At 41.5% G+C, this 25,581-nt stretch overlaps 5 protein-coding genes across 5 annotated transcripts; all 5 read left to right on the top strand.

Annotated features, from left to right (window-relative positions):
* The first annotated feature begins 27 nt into the window (after positions 1–27).
* LOC117224501 (uncharacterized) lies at positions 28–3,045 on the top strand. The gene has a single exon (XM_033477476.2). It carries the CDS (start codon positions 1,542–1,544, stop codon positions 1,947–1,949), a length of 408 nt encoding a protein of 135 aa, XP_033333367.2. The 5' UTR covers positions 28–1,541; the 3' UTR covers positions 1,950–3,045.
* A 3,924-nt stretch (positions 3,046–6,969) lies between these two features.
* LOC117224681 (uncharacterized) lies at positions 6,970–11,393 on the top strand. The gene is made up of 2 exons (XM_033477785.2): positions 6,970–6,996; positions 9,297–11,393. Exons 1-2 carry the CDS (start codon positions 6,970–6,972, stop codon positions 9,735–9,737), a joined length of 468 nt encoding a protein of 155 aa, XP_033333676.2. The 3' UTR covers positions 9,738–11,393.
* A 137-nt stretch (positions 11,394–11,530) lies between these two features.
* LOC117224682 (longitudinals lacking protein) lies at positions 11,531–12,798 on the top strand. The gene has a single exon (XM_033477786.2). It carries the CDS (start codon positions 12,471–12,473, stop codon positions 12,789–12,791), a length of 321 nt encoding a protein of 106 aa, XP_033333677.2. The 5' UTR covers positions 11,531–12,470; the 3' UTR covers positions 12,792–12,798.
* A 3,001-nt stretch (positions 12,799–15,799) lies between these two features.
* Positions 15,800–19,632, top strand: LOC117224567 (longitudinals lacking protein, isoforms A/B/D/L). Its single transcript, XM_076526780.1, has one exon. It carries the CDS (start codon positions 16,450–16,452, stop codon positions 16,792–16,794), a length of 345 nt encoding a protein of 114 aa, XP_076382895.1. The 5' UTR covers positions 15,800–16,449; the 3' UTR covers positions 16,795–19,632.
* A 107-nt stretch (positions 19,633–19,739) lies between these two features.
* Positions 19,740–23,800, top strand: LOC143260641 (uncharacterized). The gene has a single exon (XM_076526781.1). It carries the CDS (start codon positions 20,528–20,530, stop codon positions 20,747–20,749), a length of 222 nt encoding a protein of 73 aa, XP_076382896.1. The 5' UTR covers positions 19,740–20,527; the 3' UTR covers positions 20,750–23,800.
* Positions 23,801–25,581: the final 1,781 nt, after the last annotated feature.

The following is a 25,581-nucleotide window of genomic DNA, read 5'->3' as shown; positions in this document are numbered from 1 at the left end:
TAGCATACAGGGTTCCTCGGATAATTTGAAGCAACTTTTTCCTTTGCGAAAATGTTCTACGAGGCACCGTTAACGAGTTATCAACGAAAAAGCAGTGACCAATAAGAATCGAGTACGGTTGACGCGAGGCGGCGCGCCGCCAATGCTGCGTCGCGTCGGCCGTCTGACTCAGCGGCGGTGGTCGCGAGGGCGGGGCGTCAGCCGTACGCGATCTTTCATTGGTCAGCGTTTTTCGTTAATAACTCGTTAACGGTGCCTCGGAGAACATTTTTCTAAAGGAAAAAGTTGCTTTGAATCACCCGAGGAATCCGCCACTTTCGGATTGCGAGACATTTTTGGGACACCCTGTACATTTCTGGGAAATTTTGTAGGAATGAATGAATGAATGATTTTCTGTTTTTCTTGGCGCATTTTGTCTGATTTTATTTTACCTTATAAAGAAGAAGACTAATTTAAATAAAAGACTAATTTGGTATAAATATATCGTGTTATCGGCGACGTCCGTGTGCAAAGAGTTAACACGCGCGCATTAATATATGTTGATTTGTTTTATTTTATTATTATTATTATTATTATTATTATTATTATTATTATTATTATTTCGTTGTATTAATTTCGACAAGTGGACGAGTTGGCAGTTGGAAAGAGAAAGTATCGTTTCGTTTTGGTCACCGTTCATCATCGTCATCGTCATCGTCACGTGTCACAATCGAGGGGTTAATCGTCCAGGGTCCCGTGGTATTCTCTTTCAAACATAAACGCCGATTTTCATTTTGTGATACCCGTGTATGCGACGCGTTAATCGAATCACGTGAAATTGTATTTTTCCCAATGTTCAACGATTGAATAAAATGATTGACGATGAACTTACCTTGTAAATCCTGCGCGCCGAGTCATCGGAGACACCACCCTCGCACCTTGGCAGAAACACTCGAAGTGAAAAACAATTAAAGATCGCAAAAATTGCAGCAAAAATCGTCGAGCTGATTCCTGCGCCATCTCGTTTAGCTATTAATTAAACAATTAAACGACGAGAAACAAGAAACCGTAAAACACGTATCCCCTAATTAGTTATGATTATATCTGGCCCGACCGACGCGCACGATTATCTGACCACGTCTCTCAGACGTGATGATGGTCTCTGGCCCGATTTCTTGACCACGTCTCACAGACGTGAAAATCATTTCGCTCGATTCTTAGCCCACGTTTCTCAGACGCGATAATCATTTCTGGCCCGATATTTTTACCACGTCTCTTAAACGTGATAATCATTTGCCCGATTCTTTGCCCACGTTTCTCGGACGTGATAATCATATCGCCCGATTCTTAGCCCACGTCTCTCGAACGCGACAATCATTTCTGACCCGATATTTTTACCACGTCTCTCGGACGAGACAATCATATTTCCGGCCCTATATTTTTACCACGCCTCTCAGACGTGACAATCATTACGCCCGATCCTTAGCCCACGCGTCTCGGACGCGACGATAATTTCCGGCCCGATAATCCGACCACGTCTCTCAGACGTGGTCGCAGGGCAAATGGTGAAATCGCTAAAAATTCGACTGGTATCCGCAGTAACCGGCTTCTCTCACGTTCCAGTCGGCGCGGCCCTGATGAACAGCATGGGCCCAATGGAGTTCGTGGACGCGAAGAACTTCCATCATCCGGCCCCGCCGGCCTTCAGGACCCGAATACCACGAATGCGTCCCCAAGCGCTGCAGAACTACATGTGCGGCGAGTGCGGCAAGGGCTACAAATGGATGGCGAATCTTCGCCGACACCAGCGGCTCGAGTGCGGAAAGCTGCCGAAGCATCGCTGTCGCATATGCCGCCGAGAGTTTTACCGAAGATACGAGCTGACCAATCACTACAACACGAAGCACGTGACCGCCGCCGATTACGAAAATCCCGCGCAGAAAGATCCGTTGGCCACGTGGACCAATTAATTCGCGCGGTTCAACTGCGACGCTGCCGCGACTCGATCGATCGATCGCGATTTATAGTAACGAAACATGCGCGATCCATCGCGCGCTTTTAATTAAACGTAATCAAACGTAATTAATAACGAACTTAGATTCGTAATAAAACGATCCGATTTCTCAATTCCACGGTGCGACCGGTTCACGAGAATGAATGTTCGAGATTTAATCGTGCAGCGAAACATGTCGCAGACGTTCCTTCTCGTCGACTCGATTATTAAGCAATTTCTAAACAAAATGATTAATTTATTAGCCGCGCGAGCAATTGAACGATCGCGCGGCGGCAGAAAATCGGAAATAATTAGGCGACGAGACACAATTGTCGAGCATTTATTCTGCGGGAAATTCGCAGCGAAACGCGTCGCAGCCGTGCCTTCTCGTCGACTCGATTATTAAGCAATTTCTAAACAAAATTATTAATTTATTAGCCGCGCGAGCAATTGAACGATCGCGCGGCGGCTGAAAATCAAAAATAATTAGACGACGAGGCACAATTGTTGAGCATTTATTCTGCGGGAAATTCGGATCGAAATTAAAATTTGTTGCTCCGCCATGGTATATTGCTGATAGCAACAATAATATTGCTGAGCCTTGCTCTTTGGAGACAAGAGAAACAGCGATGTTTTTATTAAAAATGTTTGTATCATCGATTTATTCGAGAACGACGACAATCCTCGTGAAATCATCGGCGAACTCGAACGCTTTTAATTCGACAGTTTTAATTAAATCTTCGAATTCGTTCATATTCGTGGACATAACATTGTCGTAGGAGAAATATACCGCTATTTTTCTCCATCGAATCTCATTCCCCGATCGCGTTCCGTTCGACGCGTTTCCGACTCGTCCGCTCGTCGGCCATCTTGTCGCATCTTGAGCGTACTCTCGCGCTTCTCCGCGACGCGATCGCTATCATAACCTTCATAACTTGTAACCGCGAATGTATTCGTAGCCTAATGAATTTCACGGGTCGCGGAGAGACCCGCTGTACCGAGAGAGCGTGAGAACGTTTCTCTCCCAGCGCTGACTTTATAATGGAAAGTGAAATAAAACGTGTACAAAAGACCGACCAAATTGTCACTGAATCGCCTCGCCCGAAGAATCATCGTCAATCATCCTTGTACCAGTAGGTGTTCGATGTTGTGTTGTGCCAGATTGTCGATGAAAGAAATCCTAGAACGTAACCGCGTCGTCCGGCGATCTCTGCATGCTCTCCACGCCCTCGTTTCTCCTCGTCGTCCCGCCCTCCGCCCCCGCCCTGCAACAACAACCCCAATGCAACAAAATAATCCCGCAATGTCTCGTATGCGTTAACGCGAGCTGTTCGTTCGTTCGCAGGGCAGCAAGCGGAGGCGATCGATTGGTACCTGAAAACGGACCACGACGCCTCGAGGACCCTGTTCGAGTTCGTCGCCAGTAGCTACGACTCGCCGGACGTCGAGGAACGAAAGAAATCGGCGAAGACGGTGATCTGCGAGGAGTGCGGCAAAAGCTTCTCCCGGTTGGACAGCCTGCGCCGCCACGAGAAGAACTATTGCAAGGTCAAGGGCGAGAGGCTGTTCTGCCGTTTCTGCGGCAAGAAGTTCGTCAAACCGTTGTCCTTCATTTCGCACGTCAAGTCGATGCACTCGGCACTGCTCGCGACCACCACGCCGCGGCTCACCATGCAGTGAATCGTCGTCGCCTCGACGGAGACGTACTTTTCGATCGTCGCGAATCGTCGGCGCGATGGAAATGGTACCTTTCGATCGTCGGGAATCGTCGGCGCGACGGAGACGTACCTTTCGATCGTCGCGAATCGTCGGCGCGATGGGAATGGTACCTTTCGATCGTCGGGAATCGTCGGCGCGACGGAGACGGTACCTTTCGATCGTCGGGAATCCGTCGTCGCGTTCTTGGTGCATGCTCGGACCCTGCGTCGAATTCAGTGAAAACAGTTTTTGAGATTTCTTTCGGTTGATTGATGATCGTTTTTAACCCTTTGCACTCGAGTGGCGACCTTGAAGAGTCGATGAAAGTTGGTACACTGACTCAGACTCGTTTATATTTGAAGAAAACGCTATTGAAATTGCATTGCACTTGCTGATAGCATCAAATTCATGTGCACAATTATGCTAATTATTTAATAATTATTATTATTTAATTATAATTATCACTGTCACTGAAAGTCGGTATACTGTTTTTTGAAATCATCACGAGAGCATCAGACTCGTTTATATTAAAAATAAAAGCTATTCGAATGCATTATAGGAGCCAATAGCATCAATTTCATGTGCATAATTATGTTAATTATCTAATAATGTAATTATATTAATTATTAATTATATTGTATAATTATACTATATAATATATAATTATACATTTTATACAGTTATTAATTATATTGTATAATTATATAATATAATATATAATTATATATAATAATCATTTAATTACCTAAAATACAAATACAGTAGATCAGAAATTACGTTTCGCACTTTGATTTCGAATAGCTGCGACCGAAAAGGGTTAACAATTAAATAATTAAATAAATAACATTCGAAAAATTACTATCATTTACAGTCAGTTATCATTGCTCGTCGATTGTTTGAAACGGTGAAATTGTTCGACTACAGGGTCCGCAAGCGTGCATCGAGCTGCGGTTGCATCGTTTTAGGCGTTTCGTACGTCGGGATGCTCGATTTTGAACGTCCGCATTTGTCTATGTTGCATCCGGTGACATATTGTTGCGATCCGACGAACGGCGTAAAGTACGGACGATTTTAGCAGATTTTGTAAATTAGTGCGTAAAAGTTATGCGTCGTTTAACTTGACGTTGGCCGCGGTTCTCGCAGCGGCTCCGATCCGATATCTCGCGTGGTAGATCGCGAAGTTTGTACGGACGTGCTAACCGATAAGCGCGAGAAGATATATCGTAACGATAATATACGTAATCGAAACTAACTTTGTAACGAGCCGCGCGTCGCGGTTTTCACGGAGAATGACTTCATCGAACGATGATGATGATACTCGAACGATGCGAACGCGCGGTATTTTCGCACGCGATTACAGGGTGTCCCAAGGAGTTCGTTTATACAGCGTTTGTCCCAAAATTATTATACACCGCGCGAAACGAAGCTGAATGACAGCTGAGCTCAATTGGAGCAACTTTTTCCTTTGCGAAAATGTTCTCCGAGGCTTCCTTTACGAGTTATCGACGAAAAACACTGACCAGTCGGAGAGCGAGCGCGGTCGACGCTCCGCCCTCACGGCCAATGCCGCGTCGCGTCGGCCGTCTGACGCGGCAGCGGTGATCGCGAGGGCGTGGCACCAACCGCGCGCGATCTCTCATTGCGTTTTTCGTCGATAACTCGTAAACGAAGCCGCGGAGAACATTTTCGTAAAGGAAAAAGTTGCTGCAAACGATCTCAGGAACCCATTTCCCGATTGCGAGATATTTTTGGGACACTCTATATATCTGCGGATCATGCGAACGCTTGTTATTCTCCCGGAAACGAAGACGCGGCTCCATATATACGGTGGCCCACAAAAGTGTTCGCACAGCTTTTAAAATACAATAATTTTTTTTCATCGTCTATTAGACTAGTCCCTATCGTCTAAACGATCTAAAAAAATTCGCCTAAAAGAAAATTCAAGCTATTTACTCTTAAAAAAGCGATTCCATTCTAGAAGGCGTGCGAACACTTTTGCCGGCCACTGTACACGGCGTACGCGGGAGTACGCGAACCCAAAGTTTTCCAGGATTTTTCAATTCCACAAACTTTCTCTCTTTCTCTTCCGATGACTATTCTATCGTAATTATTCACTATTCGTAACGAAAGGGTTACCGTTGAGCTCGGACAACGGCGCGGAAGAAGAAGAAGAAGAAGAAGATGAAGAAGAAAGTGCTTCGCGACCGAAGGCTCTATATGCCGTTGTATATACACATGCATACATATACATATATACATATAAATATAAATATATAAAAATACGTGCGGAATGTATCTCTGAACGAGAGTCAGGCGAACTGAATATTTGAAATAAAAGCTCATAGTTGAACGTTTCGGAAAAAAATAGTCGAATCAGTCAGTCCGGCGAGGATCCTTGAAACTCTGCTTGCCCGCTATTAGATACACAAACACACACACATTATCACCCAGCCTCCCAAAAAAAAAGAACAAGCTCACAAATTTCAGCCAATATAATACGACTAACAAACGTTTTCTAATACCTCGGCGTAAATTAATCCGAGCTAAGATATAACAACATCGAGACCTCTCTTTGGCAAGCCGAGAGCGTAACGCAAAGCGCGCGAGGCCGCTCGGCAGTGTGCATGCTTCTTTGCTATCGCGCGGAGCCTGCGCTTCGCTCTGCTCCGCTCCGCTCCGCTCCGTTCCGCTCGTGATCTCGTCCGTTTTAACAGATTCACGCGTCTTTGCAGGACGCGAGACCGTTGCGGAAAGCAACGCGGCGAAGGATCAAGAGGACGACGACGTGTGCGAAGTCTCGTTCCACGGCCAGCTGCCGATGAGCTATCTGCTCTGCGACTCGTCCATCTTGAACACGGTCGAGGCGAACGTCGGGCAAAAGACCGCCAAGAGCCATCAGCAGTTCCGGTGCGACGGCTGCGGCAGGGCTTACACCAGGATGGACAGCCTGAAAAGGCATCAGACAAAGTGCGACGCGTCCTTGGAGAAGCTGCAGGAGAAGGTCGAGTGGCTTCACCGGCAGAAGTTCTATTGCAGCCAGTGCGGCAAGGGTTACAAGAGGCTGGACACCCTTAGGAGGCACCAGAGGCTCGTCTGCTGCGACAAGGAGACCAGCTCGTGAAAGAACGCCGAATCTTGAGCCACGTTGCGGATCGTGTTGTGCGCCTTGATCGCGCTGTCCAACGAATTTTGATCATCGATTTTCGAAGCATTTTTGTAACGCGCCGGTGTTCTCGATGGAAAAAGAGGCGACTACGTGGGAACTGTGAATGTTAGGAGGTTCGGGCTTGGTTTGAAAGATGGAAGAGAGTTTCCTGTACACGACAGTATACTTGGTTTTTCATTTCTCTTGCTTAAAGAGGCCGTAAATGCGGTCAATTCTCTCGCATTGTCTAAGAGCTTGGGAGACGAGAGTCGACAATTCGGGGAAAAGGAGACGCGATTGTTCGAGCCTCGCGGTTCCTCTTTGTAATCACCGGTTTGAAAGTTGGAGAAGAGTTTCCTATACACGTTAGTACACTCAGTTTTTCATTTTTCTTGCTCAAAGTGGTCGTAAATGCGGTAAATTCTGTCGCGTTGTCCGTCGAATTCGGGTAAGTCGACAATTCCGGAAAAGGAAATACGATTATTCGCGGCTCGTTTTTGTAGTTGCCGATTGTCAGCGACTATAAAAATGAACACTGAGGGTTCTAATAATCGTACCCCCTACTCCCAAATTGTCCATTTTTGTCTACAAGCTGAGGGACAATTGCGGAGAATTTATCATACACAATAAAGATGCACCGACGCGATACTTCTCGAACTTTAATGGACATTTAGGGTCACTTAAAGCAAGATAAACTAAAAACTGAGTACATCGATACGTTCGGGAAACTCTCCTCCATCTTTTAAGACAAGTTCGAACTTTCTAGCTTTCTTGGTTTTTTCTGTAATGCCTTTCTTTCACCCAAAACACGGCTACTTTGCGGAAATGCGTGTTTTTCGAAAATCAAGAGCGATTGAACAATTCTACTTTCGGATTTATCTTTTGGGTGGTAAATTCTACGAGGATCGCCCATTGGTCAATACAGATTACAATCCTTGTTGGATAGTGTTATTAAGCGGTTCGAACCCCCTTTCGTGACCGAGTCGGTTTTCTTTGGAATTTATTGTCTACGGAGAAAGCAATTAACACCGCGTTAAGTCTATTTTCTTTTTAATCGAGTATAGCTCGGCGTTTATCAATTGTACCGAAAACTTTTTAACAAATTATGCAACGTTTTGATCATTTATTTATGTATACATGCGATGCCTTGGCGTTATTTATCGCGGAATTATTTCAAACGTCGTTGCATCGATTCTAGTTTCGCTCAAAAATATAACGGTGAGCTTGTTTCTTTTTATCAAAAATCAATTTGTTATTAAATGTTAACAATTACTTTAAATCTTAATTTCGATGGGAAACATTTTGTCGTCAGACCATCAGAAGGTGCTGAAAAATCGTGAGGACGTATCCTGCAGGTCACGAAAGGGTTAATATCGAGTACGGCGACGTTAGGTACTTTAAGCATCGACGGAAAGTAATTTTGTAAACAGTTTTTAATTCGTTTGCGCGAGAGAAGCATTGCTCCGAGCGTTGGCGGCAACTTTCAACGTCCTACCGACAAACAGAATCGCACTTTTGTCCTGCGATTATCGCGATCTTGCCCAGAATTATTATACAAGCGAGAACTGAGAGATTCCTGAGATCATTTCAAACAACTTTCTTCTTTGCAAAATTTTTCTCCGAGGCTTCGTTCGTGAGTTATTAACGAAAAACGCGGCGAGCTCGACTGACGCCACGCCCTCGCGACCACCGCTGCCGCGTCAGACGGCCGGCGCGACGCGTCATTGGCCGCGAGGGCGCAGCGCCGGCCGCGCCCGCTCTCCGATTGGTCCGCGTTTTTCGTCGATAACTCGTAAACGAAGCGGCGGATCGCATTTTCGCAAAGGAAAAAGTTGCTCGAAATGATCCGCGGAACCCGTCGCTTCTCTCTCTCTCGTCCAATAATTTTCGAACAGCCTGTATTACTGCTTCGAGTTGCTCGGCGACGCGTCGTTCGCGAAAACGCGATAACGACGTAACGGGTGGTCTAAAAGTAATCTTTAAGAAGAAATATCGAACGAGACAGATTTATATATTATACCATAGGCTCCGTAAGACACGACGTGATGATTTACGGCGAGTATATAGATCAGATCACGATCAGAACGTCGTTCTAAAGAATCTCAACCAAAGAAGAATAACTGCGGCGGCCTACACAAGTTTCAACTTGTTATTCATTTTTATATCAAAATATTCTCAGAGTACAAGAAAGTATATATCTCTTCCAGTGAATATCTCGACAGACGCGTTTCGTTCCACTCTTTCGTGCGCATGCATCATCGACTGGCAATTCGGATCGGCCGAGAAATTGTTCGCGCGCGTCGATCGGCCGCAAAGAACAAAAAAATAAATTGTCGCGCGTAGATCGATCGACTATGTTTGTACCTGCGTGTGTACTACGTGCATTAAAACCAGAAGCTTGAAACCGGAACGACCACGCGAGCCGCGTGCTCCACGTTTATTTCAGACCTGTCCGTAGAGAAGTTTCCCCGCCTCGTTTAGGCTAGCGCCATTCCCCGTCGCGCATCGTTCACGTGGCCCATTGTCATATCACCCTCGTTTGCTTCTCCCGCAGGTGTGGAAAGTACGACGGGAGAATACGAGGCCGCGTGGGACCGCGTGAAGAAGGAGCGCTGCGTCAGCGACGGGGCCGCCGCGGTCGTCTACGATAGATCGTGCTGGGGTTCGTCGCGCGATACCGCGGACCACCGACAGACGGAGGACGATCCGTTCAGGACGACGGACACGTATCTGTCGGTGCAGCAAACGAACTACGTGTGCACCGACTGCGGCAAGGAGTACAAATGGCTGGACAGCCTGAAGAGGCACAAGAGGGTCGACTGCGGGAACAAAGAGAAGAGGTTCTCGTGTCACATGTGCAACAAGAAGTTCAAGTATCGATACGAACTGAAAAATCACATAACCGCGCACCACGGATTGTAAATACGCTGTGATTTCGATCTAATTCGCGATCCAATTATAATTGGCGCACGAAAATCGATTATTTTAGGAAGAGGAGACGCGATTATTCGAGCCTCGAGGCGCGTTTTTTATAGTTTGCTGATTGTCGGCAATTATGGAAATCGTAAATTTTGTAATAATTGATGTAATTGTTAATATTTATGATTATTGAATATTATAATTATTAATATTACTAATATTTGTAATTATTAAATATCGTAATTGATATAATTATTAATATTTATAATTGTTAAATACTGTGATTAATATAATTATTGATATTTATAATTACTAGGTATTATAATTGACATAAATATTAATATTTATAATTATTAAATACTATAATTAATATAATTACTAATATTTATAATTATTAGATATTATAATTGACATAATTATTGATATTTACAATGATTAAATACTGTCATTAATATAATTATGAATATTTACAATTATTAAACATTATAACTATCAATACGATTAATGTTAATACAATCAGTATAAAATTATATATAATTATACAATCGGTAGCTACAAAAACGAGTCGAAGGGCTCGCAAAATGGTGTCTCCTCTTCCTAAGAATTGTCCAGTTTTTTTAACAATCTGAGCGCGAATTAGGGATTAATTACCGTGTTGTGTACTGCATATCAATTCTGACTGATTTACCGTATAAGCGACCTTCATTTTGGAATTGGAGAAACAATAGAGTTACCACTTATGCTTCCTCGATTCCATTCGATCGTATTTCGGTCTCTCTGCTTCGACATATAAGCGATAACAATTGTTTCCCGAGCATTTCAAATTGCTCGATCGGCGCCTGAAATCGTGGAAAACGACCATAATCTCGATCGCTGGACTGCGGATCATCCGCGACATCCGCGCGATATTTCGAACAGCATTTTCACTCGACTATTTCTTTCCCCGATGCTTAAAAGCTGTCTCAAGCAACAAAAAAGATCGAATCTCCGATTCGAATTTCGTTTGCGAAGCAAAACGCGTTCGACGCGCGTCCGTCGAGTTTCTCTCGCGGGGCCCAAAATTCGCCGATCTCGGCTGATAAACCTAGCGATTAGGTTACTATCATTACTGGAATGATAGCAATAACATGCGAAAAGCATCTGAATCCAAAAGCTCATAAATCGTGATTTGTACAAATTGCTCGGAAAATGCTATTCAAATAAAACACTAAAGTCGCCCATTTACGGGCGACGGGCACCTATTACTGTGCCCTATGCACCTATTACTGTGATATATCACCTTCTAATAGCAGGAAAATGCGAATTCGAATAAGAAAACGGATCCGCAGTTGAACGATCGCGTTCGCATAATCGTTCGTCAGATGCGTCTCGGTGTCAATTCATTTTTGTTTCTTCTTTCTAATCGAACACAACGATACTCCGACTTGCAAAATTCGACGAAATGCGATCCGCGAGCCTTGTCGCGACTTTTCGCTTGTCTCGAACGATTCGACGCGGATTGCAAATGTGCGTGTCGATGACAATTAATGCGCGCGAATCATCGAACATTTGTGACACTGTACGATAATTAACGATCGATCCGCGAGGCTCGATCGCGTTTTGTACCTCGATCGGCCTTCGGTTCGGCCATGGAAAATAAATCAGCTGTGACCAACAGAACATGTTCTCAACGTTCGAGTCCGAGCGCGAGCAATCCAGCCGCCATCTTGTCGGCCGCCGCTTCGTCGCGTCGCTCTTGAAGCGGCTTGAATCTTCCAGGAAGGTTGGCGCGACGCGGATCGGACGTCGGCTCGTGGAATCCTGAATATTTTTAATATAATAATAACGAATGATATTCTTAAATATTTAAGAAACGCTGCGGCTGTCCGAGAAGACATCTGCGAAGCCGGTGAACAAGAAACGGTTCCTTTTTTTAGCAAGTTCGCTCCTCTCGACGAGTAGAATAGGACGCGGCGATCCATGGACAAAATTTAATTAATAACACACGAACAAATATGGCCGTCGCTTGTGCGGGAAATTTTGTTCGACAGATCTGCATCGATTCGAAGGCGTCGAGCGCGCGTCTACGATCGCCGTAAAAAAGTAACCCTCTCGAGGACGCTGCCGACGTTCAAGGATAAATCCAAGGAAAATCATCCCTTTGCGGCGCTGCCGCGCTCTCCGGGACGCCCTGTATTTAATTACGATTTGTTCATTTGTTTGTAATCGTCTCTCCGTTATCGATCTTCATTCCGCGTCGAGTTTTGTCGTACGTTCGCGCCGGTTCAATTCTCGTCCCTTCGTTGAAAAACAGTTCGTTTTCGGGGAACCGATAAAAAAATACGAGATCAATAACCTCGAGATCCGCGAAGCAGCTGCTTTTGTTTCTCGCGTTGAGTGACAAATTCGCTCGACAGTTTTTCTCTTTTTTTGTTATCGTCGCTCGCGCGTCGCTCGATGGCGACGCTTTCTCGTCGACGCAGGCGTCCGATTTGTAAAACGTCGAAAGGAACACATAATAATAATAATAATAATAATAAAAAAGAAAAGGAAAACTGTGCAACTGTGTGTCATGTCGCCGCGTTTCTGTCATGTCGATCAGTAAAAAAAAAAGAGAACGATGCTACCAGCGCGATCCGATTATCTAGCGAGCCTCTCTCTCTCTCGCGCGCGTATTTTCAATTAGATCAGAGAACATGTTCCGGGGACGATCACTAAACGCCGCTTTTCTCTCTTTCGATTTCAGATACGTTAGCCATGTTGCAGCTGCCGTACGCCATCTCTTCGACTTTTCAGCAGTACGCATCCGCCGGCGGCCAGTCCCAGCATCAGCAACAACATCAGCAACAGCAACAAGCCGAAGGGAAGAGCTCGCGGAACGACAGCGGCGCGATCAACGTTTGTTTCGGTTGCGGGAAGAGGTATAAGTGGCGGGACAGCCTGCTGAGGCACCAGAGGGTCGAGTGCGGGAACAAGGAGAAGAAGTTCTGTTGCACCCTGTGCCCGAAAAAGTTCTACCATCAGTACAAATTGAACGAACATTACCAGGGCCGTCATAAGCTGCCTAAGATACGTTGAGGAGGAGGAGGAGGAGGAGGAGGAGGAGGAGGAGGATTGTACAGATTCGGATCACGATTCTTCTTTTTTTTTTATATGCATACGAAATTCTCGAAGTGCCGCTGCCGGTTGAAAGATATGACGAACGCGGGTCATTCGTTGGCGCGACGCGGCACCCATCGGTTATGGAATTCCAGGCGAGATATGTATGTGTCGAGACGTGAGATCGGCGATCTTCTTTTTTCGTGAATAATGTTGGTTCCTGGAGAAATTAGCTTTGTTCCCGTTGATGTTTTATTTCGGAATTTGAATATTTCGTTCTGGAGTTTTTGTATAATTGTAGGATAATTATTGTGTAATTATCGAATAATTATATGTATAATTGTGGAATAATCATTATAATATAATTATATTCTGTTCTATATAATATATTATTCTATATTTATTATATAATTATAGAATCGTTGTTATAATATAATTATATTTTGTTCTATATATTATATTATTCTATATTTATGATATAATTGTAGAATAATTGCATATAATTATATGGAATAGTTATTATAATATTCTATTATATTCTATAATTGTATTATAATAATTATTCTATTTTAATATAATTACATGTAATTATTCTACAATTATATAATAAATATAGAATAATTACATATAATTATATAGAATAGTTATTATAATATAATTCTATTCTATTCTATATATTATATTATTCTATATTTGTTATATAATTATAGAATAGCTGTTATAATATAATTATATTTTATTCTATATTTATCATATAATTATATAATAATTATACTTAATTATGGAATAATTATCACAATATGATTGCATCTCATTCAATATATTTTATTTTAGGCTGAAATATTGAATTGTAACAAGCGATTAGATTTCTTCGTAGGAACAAATCTGTATAAAAAAAAGTTATACATTGTAAATAGACAGAGTGTATTCGGTATTAATAATATCGAGTCTCGGATTTAAAAAGTATGCAAATGTACAAAAAGGTTCGAAAACCTTCCCCGAAGATACGGGGAACCGTTCGAGCCTTAAAAAAACATATATCTTCCACGTTTCCTCTCGGACGACCGACGATGTTCCTAAAGAGAAAGAAAATAAAAAAAGAAAAATAATAAAAAAAAGAACGAACCGGCATCGAAACACGCTCGACGCGATTCTTCGATCCTTCAAATATGTTAAGGAACGAATCGACGTTCGGAGGTTCGTATTAACGAAATCGCGATAAGACTGTTGTACGACTGTAGATAAACGATTAAAAAATTTATATTAAATACACATTTTTCATAATAATTTTTCAATCGAATCGCGAACGCGCTCTGCCGGCTGAGAAAAACCTTGGATCACGATTATCGGATGACGACAAGTGAGTTTCCTTTCTTTTCTTTTCTTTTTGCATTATTTTGTATATTCCATAGAAAATATATCATTATTTTGTATCGTTTCTATTCTTTTCTTTTTTTTTGCATCGTTTTTCTGGAGTTTCTACGTGTGATATTCCAAGTGATTCGAAGGCTTTCCGGCAATGCATAGTGTTCGCTCAAGAAAGAATGTTTCTTCCAATTCGCTTTCTTTTCTTTTTTTATTTGTATTAGGAATAAATAAGCACTACGGTTGATCCGGAACGAGAACGATAGAGAAGAAATCGCGCCAAGAGAAATCGTACCAAGAAAGTGTCGGTGACGAAAAAATGCTGTAAATATTTCATAATGAATTTGTACGTGTATCGACTCCGACATGGGACGAGTGACTTGGGACGGGAGACTTATTGTTGTATTTTTTCACGAATATCTAATTCTATTTTCGCTGGTTGCTGTTACTGGTTCAATGTATGCCGCGACATTTCATTCCTGTTACAATTGTTATCGACGAACCGAATTATTGTATTCGAGCCGGCGACCTTTGCTGTCTTTCTCTCTCTCTCTCTCTCTCTCTCTCTCTCTCTCTCTCTCTCTTTTTCTCACCTCCTTTTTTTATATGGAATAAAACCGATTAACCGAAAGCTTTTTCTGTTTAATAATTGAATACCGCAATTAATTGTAAGCACGGAGAAAAAGAACTGTAATTGTGTTTGAATCATGATACGGTTTAAATATTCCCCGAAGAATTCCATAATTTATCCGTAATGTGTGCTCCATCAGTCTCTCTCTCATATACTCGCATTAACATTCGATCATCAGGAAAATTAGAGGCTTAATATAAAAAACATCGTTGGAGGGTTTTGATCGCTTTTTCGGTGATTTATTTATTGCCAGATACTCGTTAGTGTTAGTCTTCGTCGTTGTTGAACAAGATACGCGAATTGAATTCGTCCAGAAAAGCAAGTAGAATATATATATATAATATTAATTATTATATTAGATAATAATTATATTATTATATAAAATTATATTATAGTAGATAATAAAATTATATTATTATCTAGTATTATATTAGATAATAATAATTAATATAATTATTATATTAGATGTAAATGTTGTAACAATATTTCGTAGAAATGTTTGAGATATTAATTGCAACGTTCTTTTCTTAAATTGCAGATCGACAGAAAAAAAGAGAAAAACAAGAGAGGAAAGGAAGAGTTTATAAAAAAGTTTCTTTGAATTTTTTTAATAAGGAAATACTTGAGATTGTCGTTCACTGTATCAAAGAATTGAATTTTTTAAATTGAAATTGATTCAAGAATAATGAAATTCGATCATTTTTATTTGTATAACTTATATTTTATATTAATTGCTATATTGTTACTTGCTATATCATACTTGCTTATAGTACTATATTTATATTTTACTTATGTAACTTATGTAAGTTATATTATTTATATTACTTATATAACTTATGTTACTTATATTACGTATATAAGTTATATATTACTTAAATATTACTTATATAGCTTATATATTACTTATATAACTCATGTATTACTTATATAAGTTATGTATTACTTATATAACTTATATATTACTTACATAAGTTATATATCACTTGTATAACTTATATATTATTTATATAACTCATATATTACTTATATAAGTTATATATCACTTATATTACTTATATAACTTATATATTAGTTATATAACTCATATAACTTATACAATCTATATTATTTACACAACTTATACAAGTTATATTACTCATATCACTTATATTTTCACTTGCACCGTCACGAGAGAACGACTAAATGACTTAACCAAAACCTATCCAGATTAACGACGAAAATTAATCAAGATCCTAGACTAACCAGACGAGTATCGAACAAGAGCCTAAGAAAACATTATCGATCCATCAAAAGCCTCGAGAGACAACGTCTGTCGAAGCTCGAGACACATTGGAGGGGAGCTCTTAGTATTTCCAGTCATCCATGTGATCGCTTTCATTGTGAACCGGTTTGAGTGTAGCCCCGACCTTGTGCTTTGTGTCAGTTGTCACGTTGTCCACCAACACACGTCTTCTCCTCACCTAAGACCAGCTAACACCGTGTGTTAACACCATCGTCACAGAAATCATCGGACGCGACCCCACGAGGGAGGATCGAGCGGAACGATGCCTACTGATCCTGTTGTTTGTTTTTCTAGACCGGAAGTACTCGCCAGGTGCAGCGATCGAATGGTACTACCAGTATCAGACCCTTTACCTGCGCATGATGGCGAAGAAACAGATGGCGGAGAACGCGGCCACCGATCCGGAGAACTCGGACAAGGACCAAGACGCGGACAGCTGCCAGGCGGAAACCGTCGCGGCGGAGATAACGCCCGAGGGGAAGATACGCGAGATCGCCGGGAACCAAGCGATCGTCGGTGCTCGGGATTCGTCCGAGTACTCGTGTCCGCGGTGCGGGAACGCCTATCTGAGGCTCCACTCGCTGAACAGGCATATCAAGTTCGAGTGCGGCGTCGAGCCGCGGTTCGAATGCCCTGTGTGCCATAAAAAGTCGAAGCACAAACACAACCTGATCTTGCATATGAGGACGCATCAGAAGTCCTAAATAGTCGAGATTGATTTTCATTGTTGAAAATATCATTGAAAGATCTATATATATGTCCGCAGGGTGTGGCAAACGTGTCTCGAAACTCGGGAATCGGATTTCTCGGGTCATTTGGAGTAACTTTTTCCTTTGCGAAAATTCGATACGAGGCTTCGTTCGCGAGTTATTAACGAAATAGTCGCGAGCTCGGCCGACGCTCCGCCCTCGCGGTTATTGACGCCGCGTCAGACGGTCGGCGCGACGCGGCATTGGCCGCGTGGGCGGAGCGCAGACCGCGCACGCTCTCCGATTGGAATCACGGTTTTTCGTTAATAACTCGTAAATGAAGCCTCGGAGAAAATTTTTGCAAAGGAAAAAGTTGCTTCAAATCGCCCGAGGAATCCATTGTTTCTGGATTGAGAGACATTTTTGGGACACCCTGTTTATCTCTGGTAGACGAGCGCGATTACAAGTCGGAATTATTAGTCGTGCAGGGAAGAACGCGTAAATATGTTAAACAATGTGATGAAATCACGTTTAACGATTGAACACCGTTCCTCCATTTTTCTTTTCTTATCTAAACAACTTGTATTATTTTTATAAATGAAATTCGACTTGCAGCTTTCGCTGGTCCCCCGGAGATACACTTTTATACTTTTGTTATTGTTGAACACGGGGAAAGAGTAATGTTGAATTATATCGAGGTCATAATCTAGTTGTTAAGTACGCGTCTCTGTGGTTGTTACGTGAGTCTGTGTTTTTGTGGAACTGTCGTGACCTTGAAATCGTTGAACAAATTCATTGCCTTCGTTTACACGAGATTTTATTTGCGCAACTCTAACGGACAAACGAAAATTTCCTTTCAATTCTCTGGCATTAAGAAATGGATCTTTTTTTAACTTCTGGAACTAATCCGTCGATTCTGACGGATTTATCGTCTCTTCCTTCTTCTTCCAGTTCTAGTTAAATTTTCAGAATGCCAAAAAATTGACGGTGTCAACGCAAATACCGACGCTCTGGTGTACATAGGCGCATAACGAGTTAAGAACAACGTTGACTCTAGGTACTTAGTTTTTAGAAATTTAGAGTACACTGTACAGTGTTGCCAAATTCAACGATTAAATTTTGCAGGCGTTGCTTCTTTTTCATGGACAGAGGTAATAAGGGATGGTGATTAAATATCGTGCAGGCATCGATAAAGAAATATCTACGATATAGAAATTTATCACTAGCTGGCGGAATATACAGGGTGTCCCGAGAATGTCTCGCAAGCCGGAAATGGGAGATTCCTGGGGTCATTTGAAGCAACTTTTTCCTTGGCGAAAATGCAATCTGCGGCTTCGTTTACGAGTTATTAATGATAAACACTGACCAATCGTCGAGCGAGCGCGGCCGGCGCTCCGCCCCTGCAGCCAATGCCGCGTCACGCCGGCCGTCTGACGCGACGATAATGGTCGCGAGGGCGGAGCGTCAGCCGAGCTCGCCACTATTTCGTTAATAACTCGTGAACGAAGCCTCGAATCGCATTTTCGCAAAGGAAAAAGTTGCTTCGAATCACCTCGGGAATCAACCTCTCCCAGATCGCGAGACATTCTCGGGACAGCCTGTATACACAGCAAACTTTAATCGTTTAATACTGTGATACTCTGTATACGTGCGTATATACATATATATGTTTATGTATGAAGACACGACGACTCGAACGATTGAAACCGATCTTCTTTTTCTTACGAAGTTGACTTCCAAAGAATCAAAGAATTGGATTGCCGAGAGTGCAATATATTTACATATAGCTCCGAAGATAAGTCAGCAAATGTTATATTTTTATTTCTTGTTAAACAAGCCTAGTTGTTTAGATTCGCAGTCAATGTTCGCCGGTGCTTCCACGCAACGTTCTTTGCACCACGATCGTGCCGTTGACGAATGAATCATTATTATTATTATTATTATTATTATTATTATTATCATATTGTTACGTTGATACTTATTATGTATAGTCTTATCGACGTTTTTTATCGTTCTTAAAGCGAGTTCCCATGGACCGTATACGTGTAAGTTTTGTTATTTCACGCAGAAGCATATTCAGTTTGTGTTCGAAGCCCGATCTCTAATTTAACAGATTGTTACTTATATTATTTTTACGTGTTCCATTGAACTTCTATATTTTTTTGCACGCGCGCGCCGTAAAATACACGCATAGATCTCGAGAGTTGACGAGAGAGTTGAGCAAAATTTCTGAGAAAAATCCGGGACAACGATAAAATATCTCTTGGAAACAAGTAAAAAAATACGAGGAAAATTTAAGGTTAAATTAATTCGGCAAATGAATTTCGCTCACTCGTTTCGCAACTCGTTTACTTTTTTGTTACCGTACATAGACTGACTCACTGCCATTGTTATTTCTCGTTTAACGACCGCGATCGTCTATTTTACATTCGGGGACGCGTCAACGAATAATTCCACGTGAATCGAATCGAATCGAATCGATCGATTTCCCTACCGTTTATCGTACGCTTAGTCTCACAACGGTGTCGCGAAAGCTGTGATGATTTACAATAATATGGCTGAGCTCGAAGAGACTTATAAACACGTAACACGTATATCGTGAATAAGCTTCCCTGCCCCCCCTCCCCTCTACCCTCGAACGCATTATAGAGAATCTAGCGCCAGTAAAACAGAGTCCGAGAGAAATATATAAATAAAATATTCATTTACGTTTACAGAGAAAATCCTACGATGCGTATATTATTATACATGTATAGATTGTAACGAGTATAAGGAAGAAGAAAGAAAGAAAAAAAAGAACATACGCGATTGTAAGACATTTAAAATAAATATTTTCTATTTTACAAAAACAAACACACAGTATTCAGCATGGCTCGACCTCTTCTCTCGTTCGGACCGTCAATTCGCTCGGCCTGCGACAACCGACTGTTACGTTCAACAAATTTCTGTACCCTAAATTCGTTCACCTATACAGGGTGTTCCGAAATCATGGTACTTCCGGGGAACGACGGGTTCCTGAGGTGATTCGAAGCAACTTTCTCCTTTGCAAAATTTTTCTCCGAGGCTCCGTTCACGAGTTATCAACGAAAAAGTGGCGAGCTCGGCTGACGCCCCGCCCTCGCGGCCATTGTCGCCGCGTCAGACGGCCGGCGCGACGCGGCATTGGTCGCGTGGGCGGAGCGCCGGTCGCGCACGCTCTCCGTTTGGGATCACGGTTTTTCGTGAATAACTCGTAAACGAAGCCTCGGAGAACATTTTTGCAAAGGAGAAAGTTGCTTGAAATCGCCTCGGGAACCCCTCGGTTCCCGCTGGTACAAAAATTTCGGGAAACCCTCTATAATATTACGTAGCGCCTTCAGTAAATACATCTGTTACTCCATGAAATGACCACAAACGTAGAGAACATCGCTTATTATCGTAGAGATTACGTTAGCGGCTGCATGTTAGGTACGATCCGCGACGAAAGTTCGAAGATAAATCGACCGGGATCCGCTGCAACTTGTGAAACTGTGTTTTTCCCCGTTTCTTTTCGTTTTAGCTGGAATTAGAAGCATCCGAAACGAATTTTCTTTCACGACAGCATGACTCGATATGACGGGGACGCCTCCTCGTACGCCTTACTTTTCGTTTTCAATGTTACGTTGCCGTGATACACGCTTTCCCCCCTCCGCTCCCCCCATGCTCCACGACGGAAAACAATCGGAACGCGGCTTTATTGATAGACCGATGTGATGTTACAGTTTGGAAGATGCTGAAGGACTTGGAAGACGGGCCGCCGTTTCTCTGCCCGAAATGCGGCCGCACCTACTCGCACAAGTGCAACCTGACCAGGCATCTGCGGCTCGAATGCGGCGTCGGACCGAGATTTCAATGCGCCTGGTGCAAGAAACGGTTCAAACACCGGCACCACCTGCGGGACCATCAGAGGATCCATCTTTACACGAACTGCGCGTTCGAGCTGCGAAACTGAAACTTTCTCGCCCGGGTTGTCCGTTTGTTTACTCCCGTTCAGTTTTGACTTTTTTCGTTCGCGCGGGTCAACTATATTTATTCGCGTATTTATTTATTTGTCCGCAATGTTCGCCCGCCCGCAACGCGAGACAAAAGTCTGCGTCGAGCTAGATAGAAAAGATATTATATTTTTGTTGCTCTCGATATATTTTACGTAATATATTTAACGTTCTCACGGCGGAACGAGAATCTGTCCGACTGTACATACACCGCGGAATTGTGAGTAAATGTTCTTGAATACTCGATAAGTTGTCTTTTGTATCGTTGCACGTACTTATTTCGCTGTTTTGCGACTCGTAGCCGTGGTTAGAGAAGGGTTTGAAACGACATGGAAGGGCCGTTCGGGTCGATGCTACCATAAGTTTATTGTAACGAACGTTGTATTCAGTGTGTACAGACTGTTTTATATTTTACAGTATATATATATATACAAGGAAGCTGAGAGTTTTCTGCAGGCCGTCACAAAAGTGCCTCAAAATCTGCAAACAGTGGTTCCCGAGGTCATTTGAAGCAACTTTTTCCTTTATAAAAATTTTCTCCGCGGCTTCGTTTACGAGTTATTAGCGAAAAACGTGGGCCAGTCGGAGAGCGAGCGCGGTCAGTGATCCGCCCTCGCGGCTAGCGCTCCGCCCGCGCGGCCAATACCGCGTCGCGCCGGCCATCTGACGCGGCGACAATGGTCGCGAGGGCGGGGCGTCGGCCGAGCTCGCCACTTTTTCGCTGATAATTCGTGAACGAAGCCTCGGATTGCATTTTCGCAAAGGAAAAAGTTACTCCAAATAACCTCGGGAACCCCTATTTCCATGTTTCGAGACATTTTTGGGACACCCTGTATTGTATTTTCCTTTTATTTCTACACAGTATACGTTACAAGATATTCGATGTTCTTGCTACGTTGCTAGATTCGACTTTTAAACAGTTTTCTAACCACAATTCAACGTTGCGGGTATCTTCGAATCGAAAAAGCTAATTTTATAAAACTACAAAGTATATAGGGCATTTGAAGGGGGAGCGGCGATGCTGGCACGGACGAATAATCATCGATTCAATGCGCGTACGAAATTCTTCGAAGTAAATTTATATTGTCACAGTAACTTGCGGACCGATGTTCGGTATAATGATCGATAATAATCGGCAGCACTTGTTTCTTGATACTAAAAATGTACGGAACAATTCAGTTTTCTTTCTCAATAATTTCGCATTTTCATTGCATAATGATATTTCAAGCTAAACGACAATTTGGATATTATTAATTGGACTTTAATTTGGATTTCGATCGATCCTGTGGAAAATCGAACGACAGCCAACGCGTTAATATGAATAGTGCCATTTCTTAAGAGTGTTCATTACGAGAATACAATTATTTTTCTGCGCATCCTGTATATACGTTAACATTGTAAGTTCGCGTGGTCCGCCCGACGCGACGGGTCAGTGGAAATTGTAAACGGAACACCCGCTAGCGGCTCAAGTTATTGGCTGTCCAAAGTCTTTTTTTTTTCTTCCGTATTTTTACATGTTAAAGAAAAAAGTATCGAACTACGCGTCTATGTATGCGTTATAGAAATTTAAATTTTAAATATTATCACGTTTTATAAATGAAAATCGGCTGAATTTCTAAGTGTACAATTTTAAGTGGCAGTCATATTTAGAACCCGGGCACGTAATTTTTATACTAACTCGTCTCTTCGGGCGGACCATAAGCACGTACAGTAGCGAATGAAAGATTAAAACGAAGAAACGTGCATTCGCAGATTCCAAAGAGAAACGAGCTAAATAAACAAGTAAGAGTTATACAGGATATCCAAAAATTATGGTACTTCCGGGAAGCGAAGGTTTCCTGAGGTCATTTGAAGCAACTTTTTCCTTTGCAAAAATTTTCTCCGCGGCTTCGTTTACGAGTTATTAACGAAAAACACTGACCAATTGGTGAGCGAGCGCGGCCGGCGCTCCGCCCTCGCGGCCAATGCCGCGTCTCGCCAGCCGTATGACGCGGCGGCAGTGGTCGCGTGGGCGGGGCGTCAGCGTTTTTTGTTGATAACTCGCAAACGAAGCCACGGATCGCATTTTCGCTAAGGAGAAAGTTTCTCCAAATCGCCTCAGGAATCCCTCGCTTCCCGGAGATACCATAATTTCGGGACATTCATCACGCGTGTAACTGTAATGAAAATTCATCGTTTTAATGTGACGACCGCTATTGCACGCTGCACGAGAGAACTCGGCAATTTGGATATATCGAACGATATCGAATGGACACGATTCGAGACTAAAAGTATTTTCGATGTTTGTGATCGGTGTAGTTGTCGCGTTTGTGCTAAAGTAAAACGGCGGTATTAATAAACTATCTATTAGCGTGTAACTGGTAATTGTACACCGTGGATAGATGACGGCAACAAAATGTATGCTTTGCGAACACATAGTGGCTGACAATGGACACGCGTGTACAGAAGCGGTCAGGCGAAAAGCAAACGAATCCGTCTCAACTTTTTGTAAACCCGGTGCTTGGGGCGTATACGTCGCGCGAATATTTCAGATATCATATGCGTTCGAGAATTCACAGATTTTTTATTCGTCGTAATTCGACTCGTAGAAAAAATATCGAAAGCGTCTGGTTTCAAGTGCAATCGTTTCGAAGGCAGATTTAATCGATAATAAGAAAAAAAAGACCATCCTTATTTTGCATAAAAGTATGCAGTCTGTCTGTGAAATCTTGTTTTATGTAAATAGCGATACGCGTCCGCATTTTAACCGGCAATTTATGAAAAAACGTGCTATAGCAAATTCTCCCCAATTGTCCCTCAGCTTGTAAACGAAAATGGACGATTTGGGAGGAGGGGATACGATTTGTTCGATCATCGCGACTCGTTTTTATAGTTCACTGATTGTCAACGATTATAGAAATCGTAAATTATATTAATACTGATAATATTAATATTAATACTGATAATATTAATATTAATACTATTAATATTGATACTATTAATATTGATACTATTAATATTGATAATATTAATATTGATACTATTAATATTGATACTATTAATATTGTTACTATTAATATTGATACTATTAATATTGATAATATTAATATTGATACTATTAATATTGATAATATTAATATTGTTACTATTAATATTGATACTATTAATATTGTTACTATTAATATTTATACTATTAATATTGATAATATTAATATTGTTACTATTAATATTGATACTATTAATATTGATACTATTAATATTGATAATATTAATATTGATAATATTAATATTGATACTATTAATATTGATAATATTAATATTAATACTAATATTAATAATATTAATAATCATATCAATTATTATACAATTTCCTACAATCGTCGTGTCGATTTTCGCGAGCAATCCGAGCGCGAATTAGGGAGAAATTGCTGTACTTGCCAGCTTAGATTTAGATTATCACTAACAGAGGAGACGTTTAAAAACTGCAAATACCTCTTAATTGTGCCAAAGATAACGCTCTAGTTTTTACTTTTCGCGAACGAGGTGAACGCAATAACAAAGAATTCATACTTTCCTACGTAGACGATAACGGTAACGTATTATTATACATACGTAAGCGAAATACATGTAACATGTAAAACACGTAACGTTTAACACTTAGAGAACGGGCCAGTGTTTCTGCCTGAAGAAAAAAAGCAACCATATCATTTTAAGCGCTGTATACGTATAATATTATTATTTAAAAAAAAAAAAACTTCGAAAACAACACAAGCGACACGTTAGAAATGAAATTATGGTACGAAATTGACGCCTGTTGGCACAAGTGCAATAATTGCAATTTTAACAGTTCATTTTTTTCTTGTTTTTCTTTTTAAGTATAAACGAATCTGATGCTGTCACTGATTATTATTTCGAAAAATGCTGTAACAATTTTTCTTTCTAGTGACGCCTGTCGGCACAAGTGCAATAATTGCAATTTTAACTTTTTTTTTCTTCTTGTTTCTTTTTAAGTATAAACGAATCTGATACTGTCACTAATTATTATTTCGAAAAATGCTGTAACAATCTTTCTTTTTAGTGGCGCCCGAGAGTCGTCATTCGTCACAATCGAAGGGTTGATCGCAGCCCCGTCGATTAATCGATTATTCCCACCGTTTATTTATTCGCATCGTTCGGGCAATAAAAAAAGAAATATTTGTAAACAATGGTCGATTTGTTCCTACGTCGTATTCGTCGTACAAGTTGCTTGTTGCACGGTAGCGGGATTAGTTCGAACGATTTCGCAGTAATTGTTCGCTGTCTAAACAAACAAAAAAATCTAGTTTATTTCCATATCGAATACGCGGCGCGCGATAAAACTTTAAAAAAAAGAGAGAGAGAGAGAGAGAAACGAGCAGTATAGCGTTAAGCCTTAATTAATAAGCGTGTTAAATTGTCAAGCGTTCGCGGATATGAGTGTGCGCGATTTATCATGGAAAGCTTTTGAACGAAATTAAATCGATCGTCGTGTTAACATTATATTAACTATTAAGCGAGAAAGTACGATAGAAAGTGAATTTTTATTTAATTCTATTTCAAGATGGAGAACCACAATGATTGTTCATCGCGATGTTTCATCATTATGTTTTATTATGCAGAATAAATATTTTGCATTACGGAGGCGCGTGTATTTATATTGTCCTGGCATCGATATTATGTTCAAATATAAACAATACGAAATTTGGTGAAGAAGCGAAATGTTTGATACAACTAACAAGACGGATATTATAATATTATTATTATTATTTAATGCGAGTCGTACGTTATCGTAATT

The sequence above is a fragment of the Megalopta genalis genome, chromosome 16 (assembly GCF_051020955.1).
Source record: "Megalopta genalis isolate 19385.01 chromosome 16, iyMegGena1_principal, whole genome shotgun sequence".
Lineage (NCBI taxonomy): Eukaryota > Metazoa > Arthropoda > Insecta > Hymenoptera > Halictidae > Megalopta > Megalopta genalis.
The sequence above is the reverse complement of the archived record's forward strand: the minus strand, read 5'-3'. Positions and strand labels throughout refer to the sequence as shown.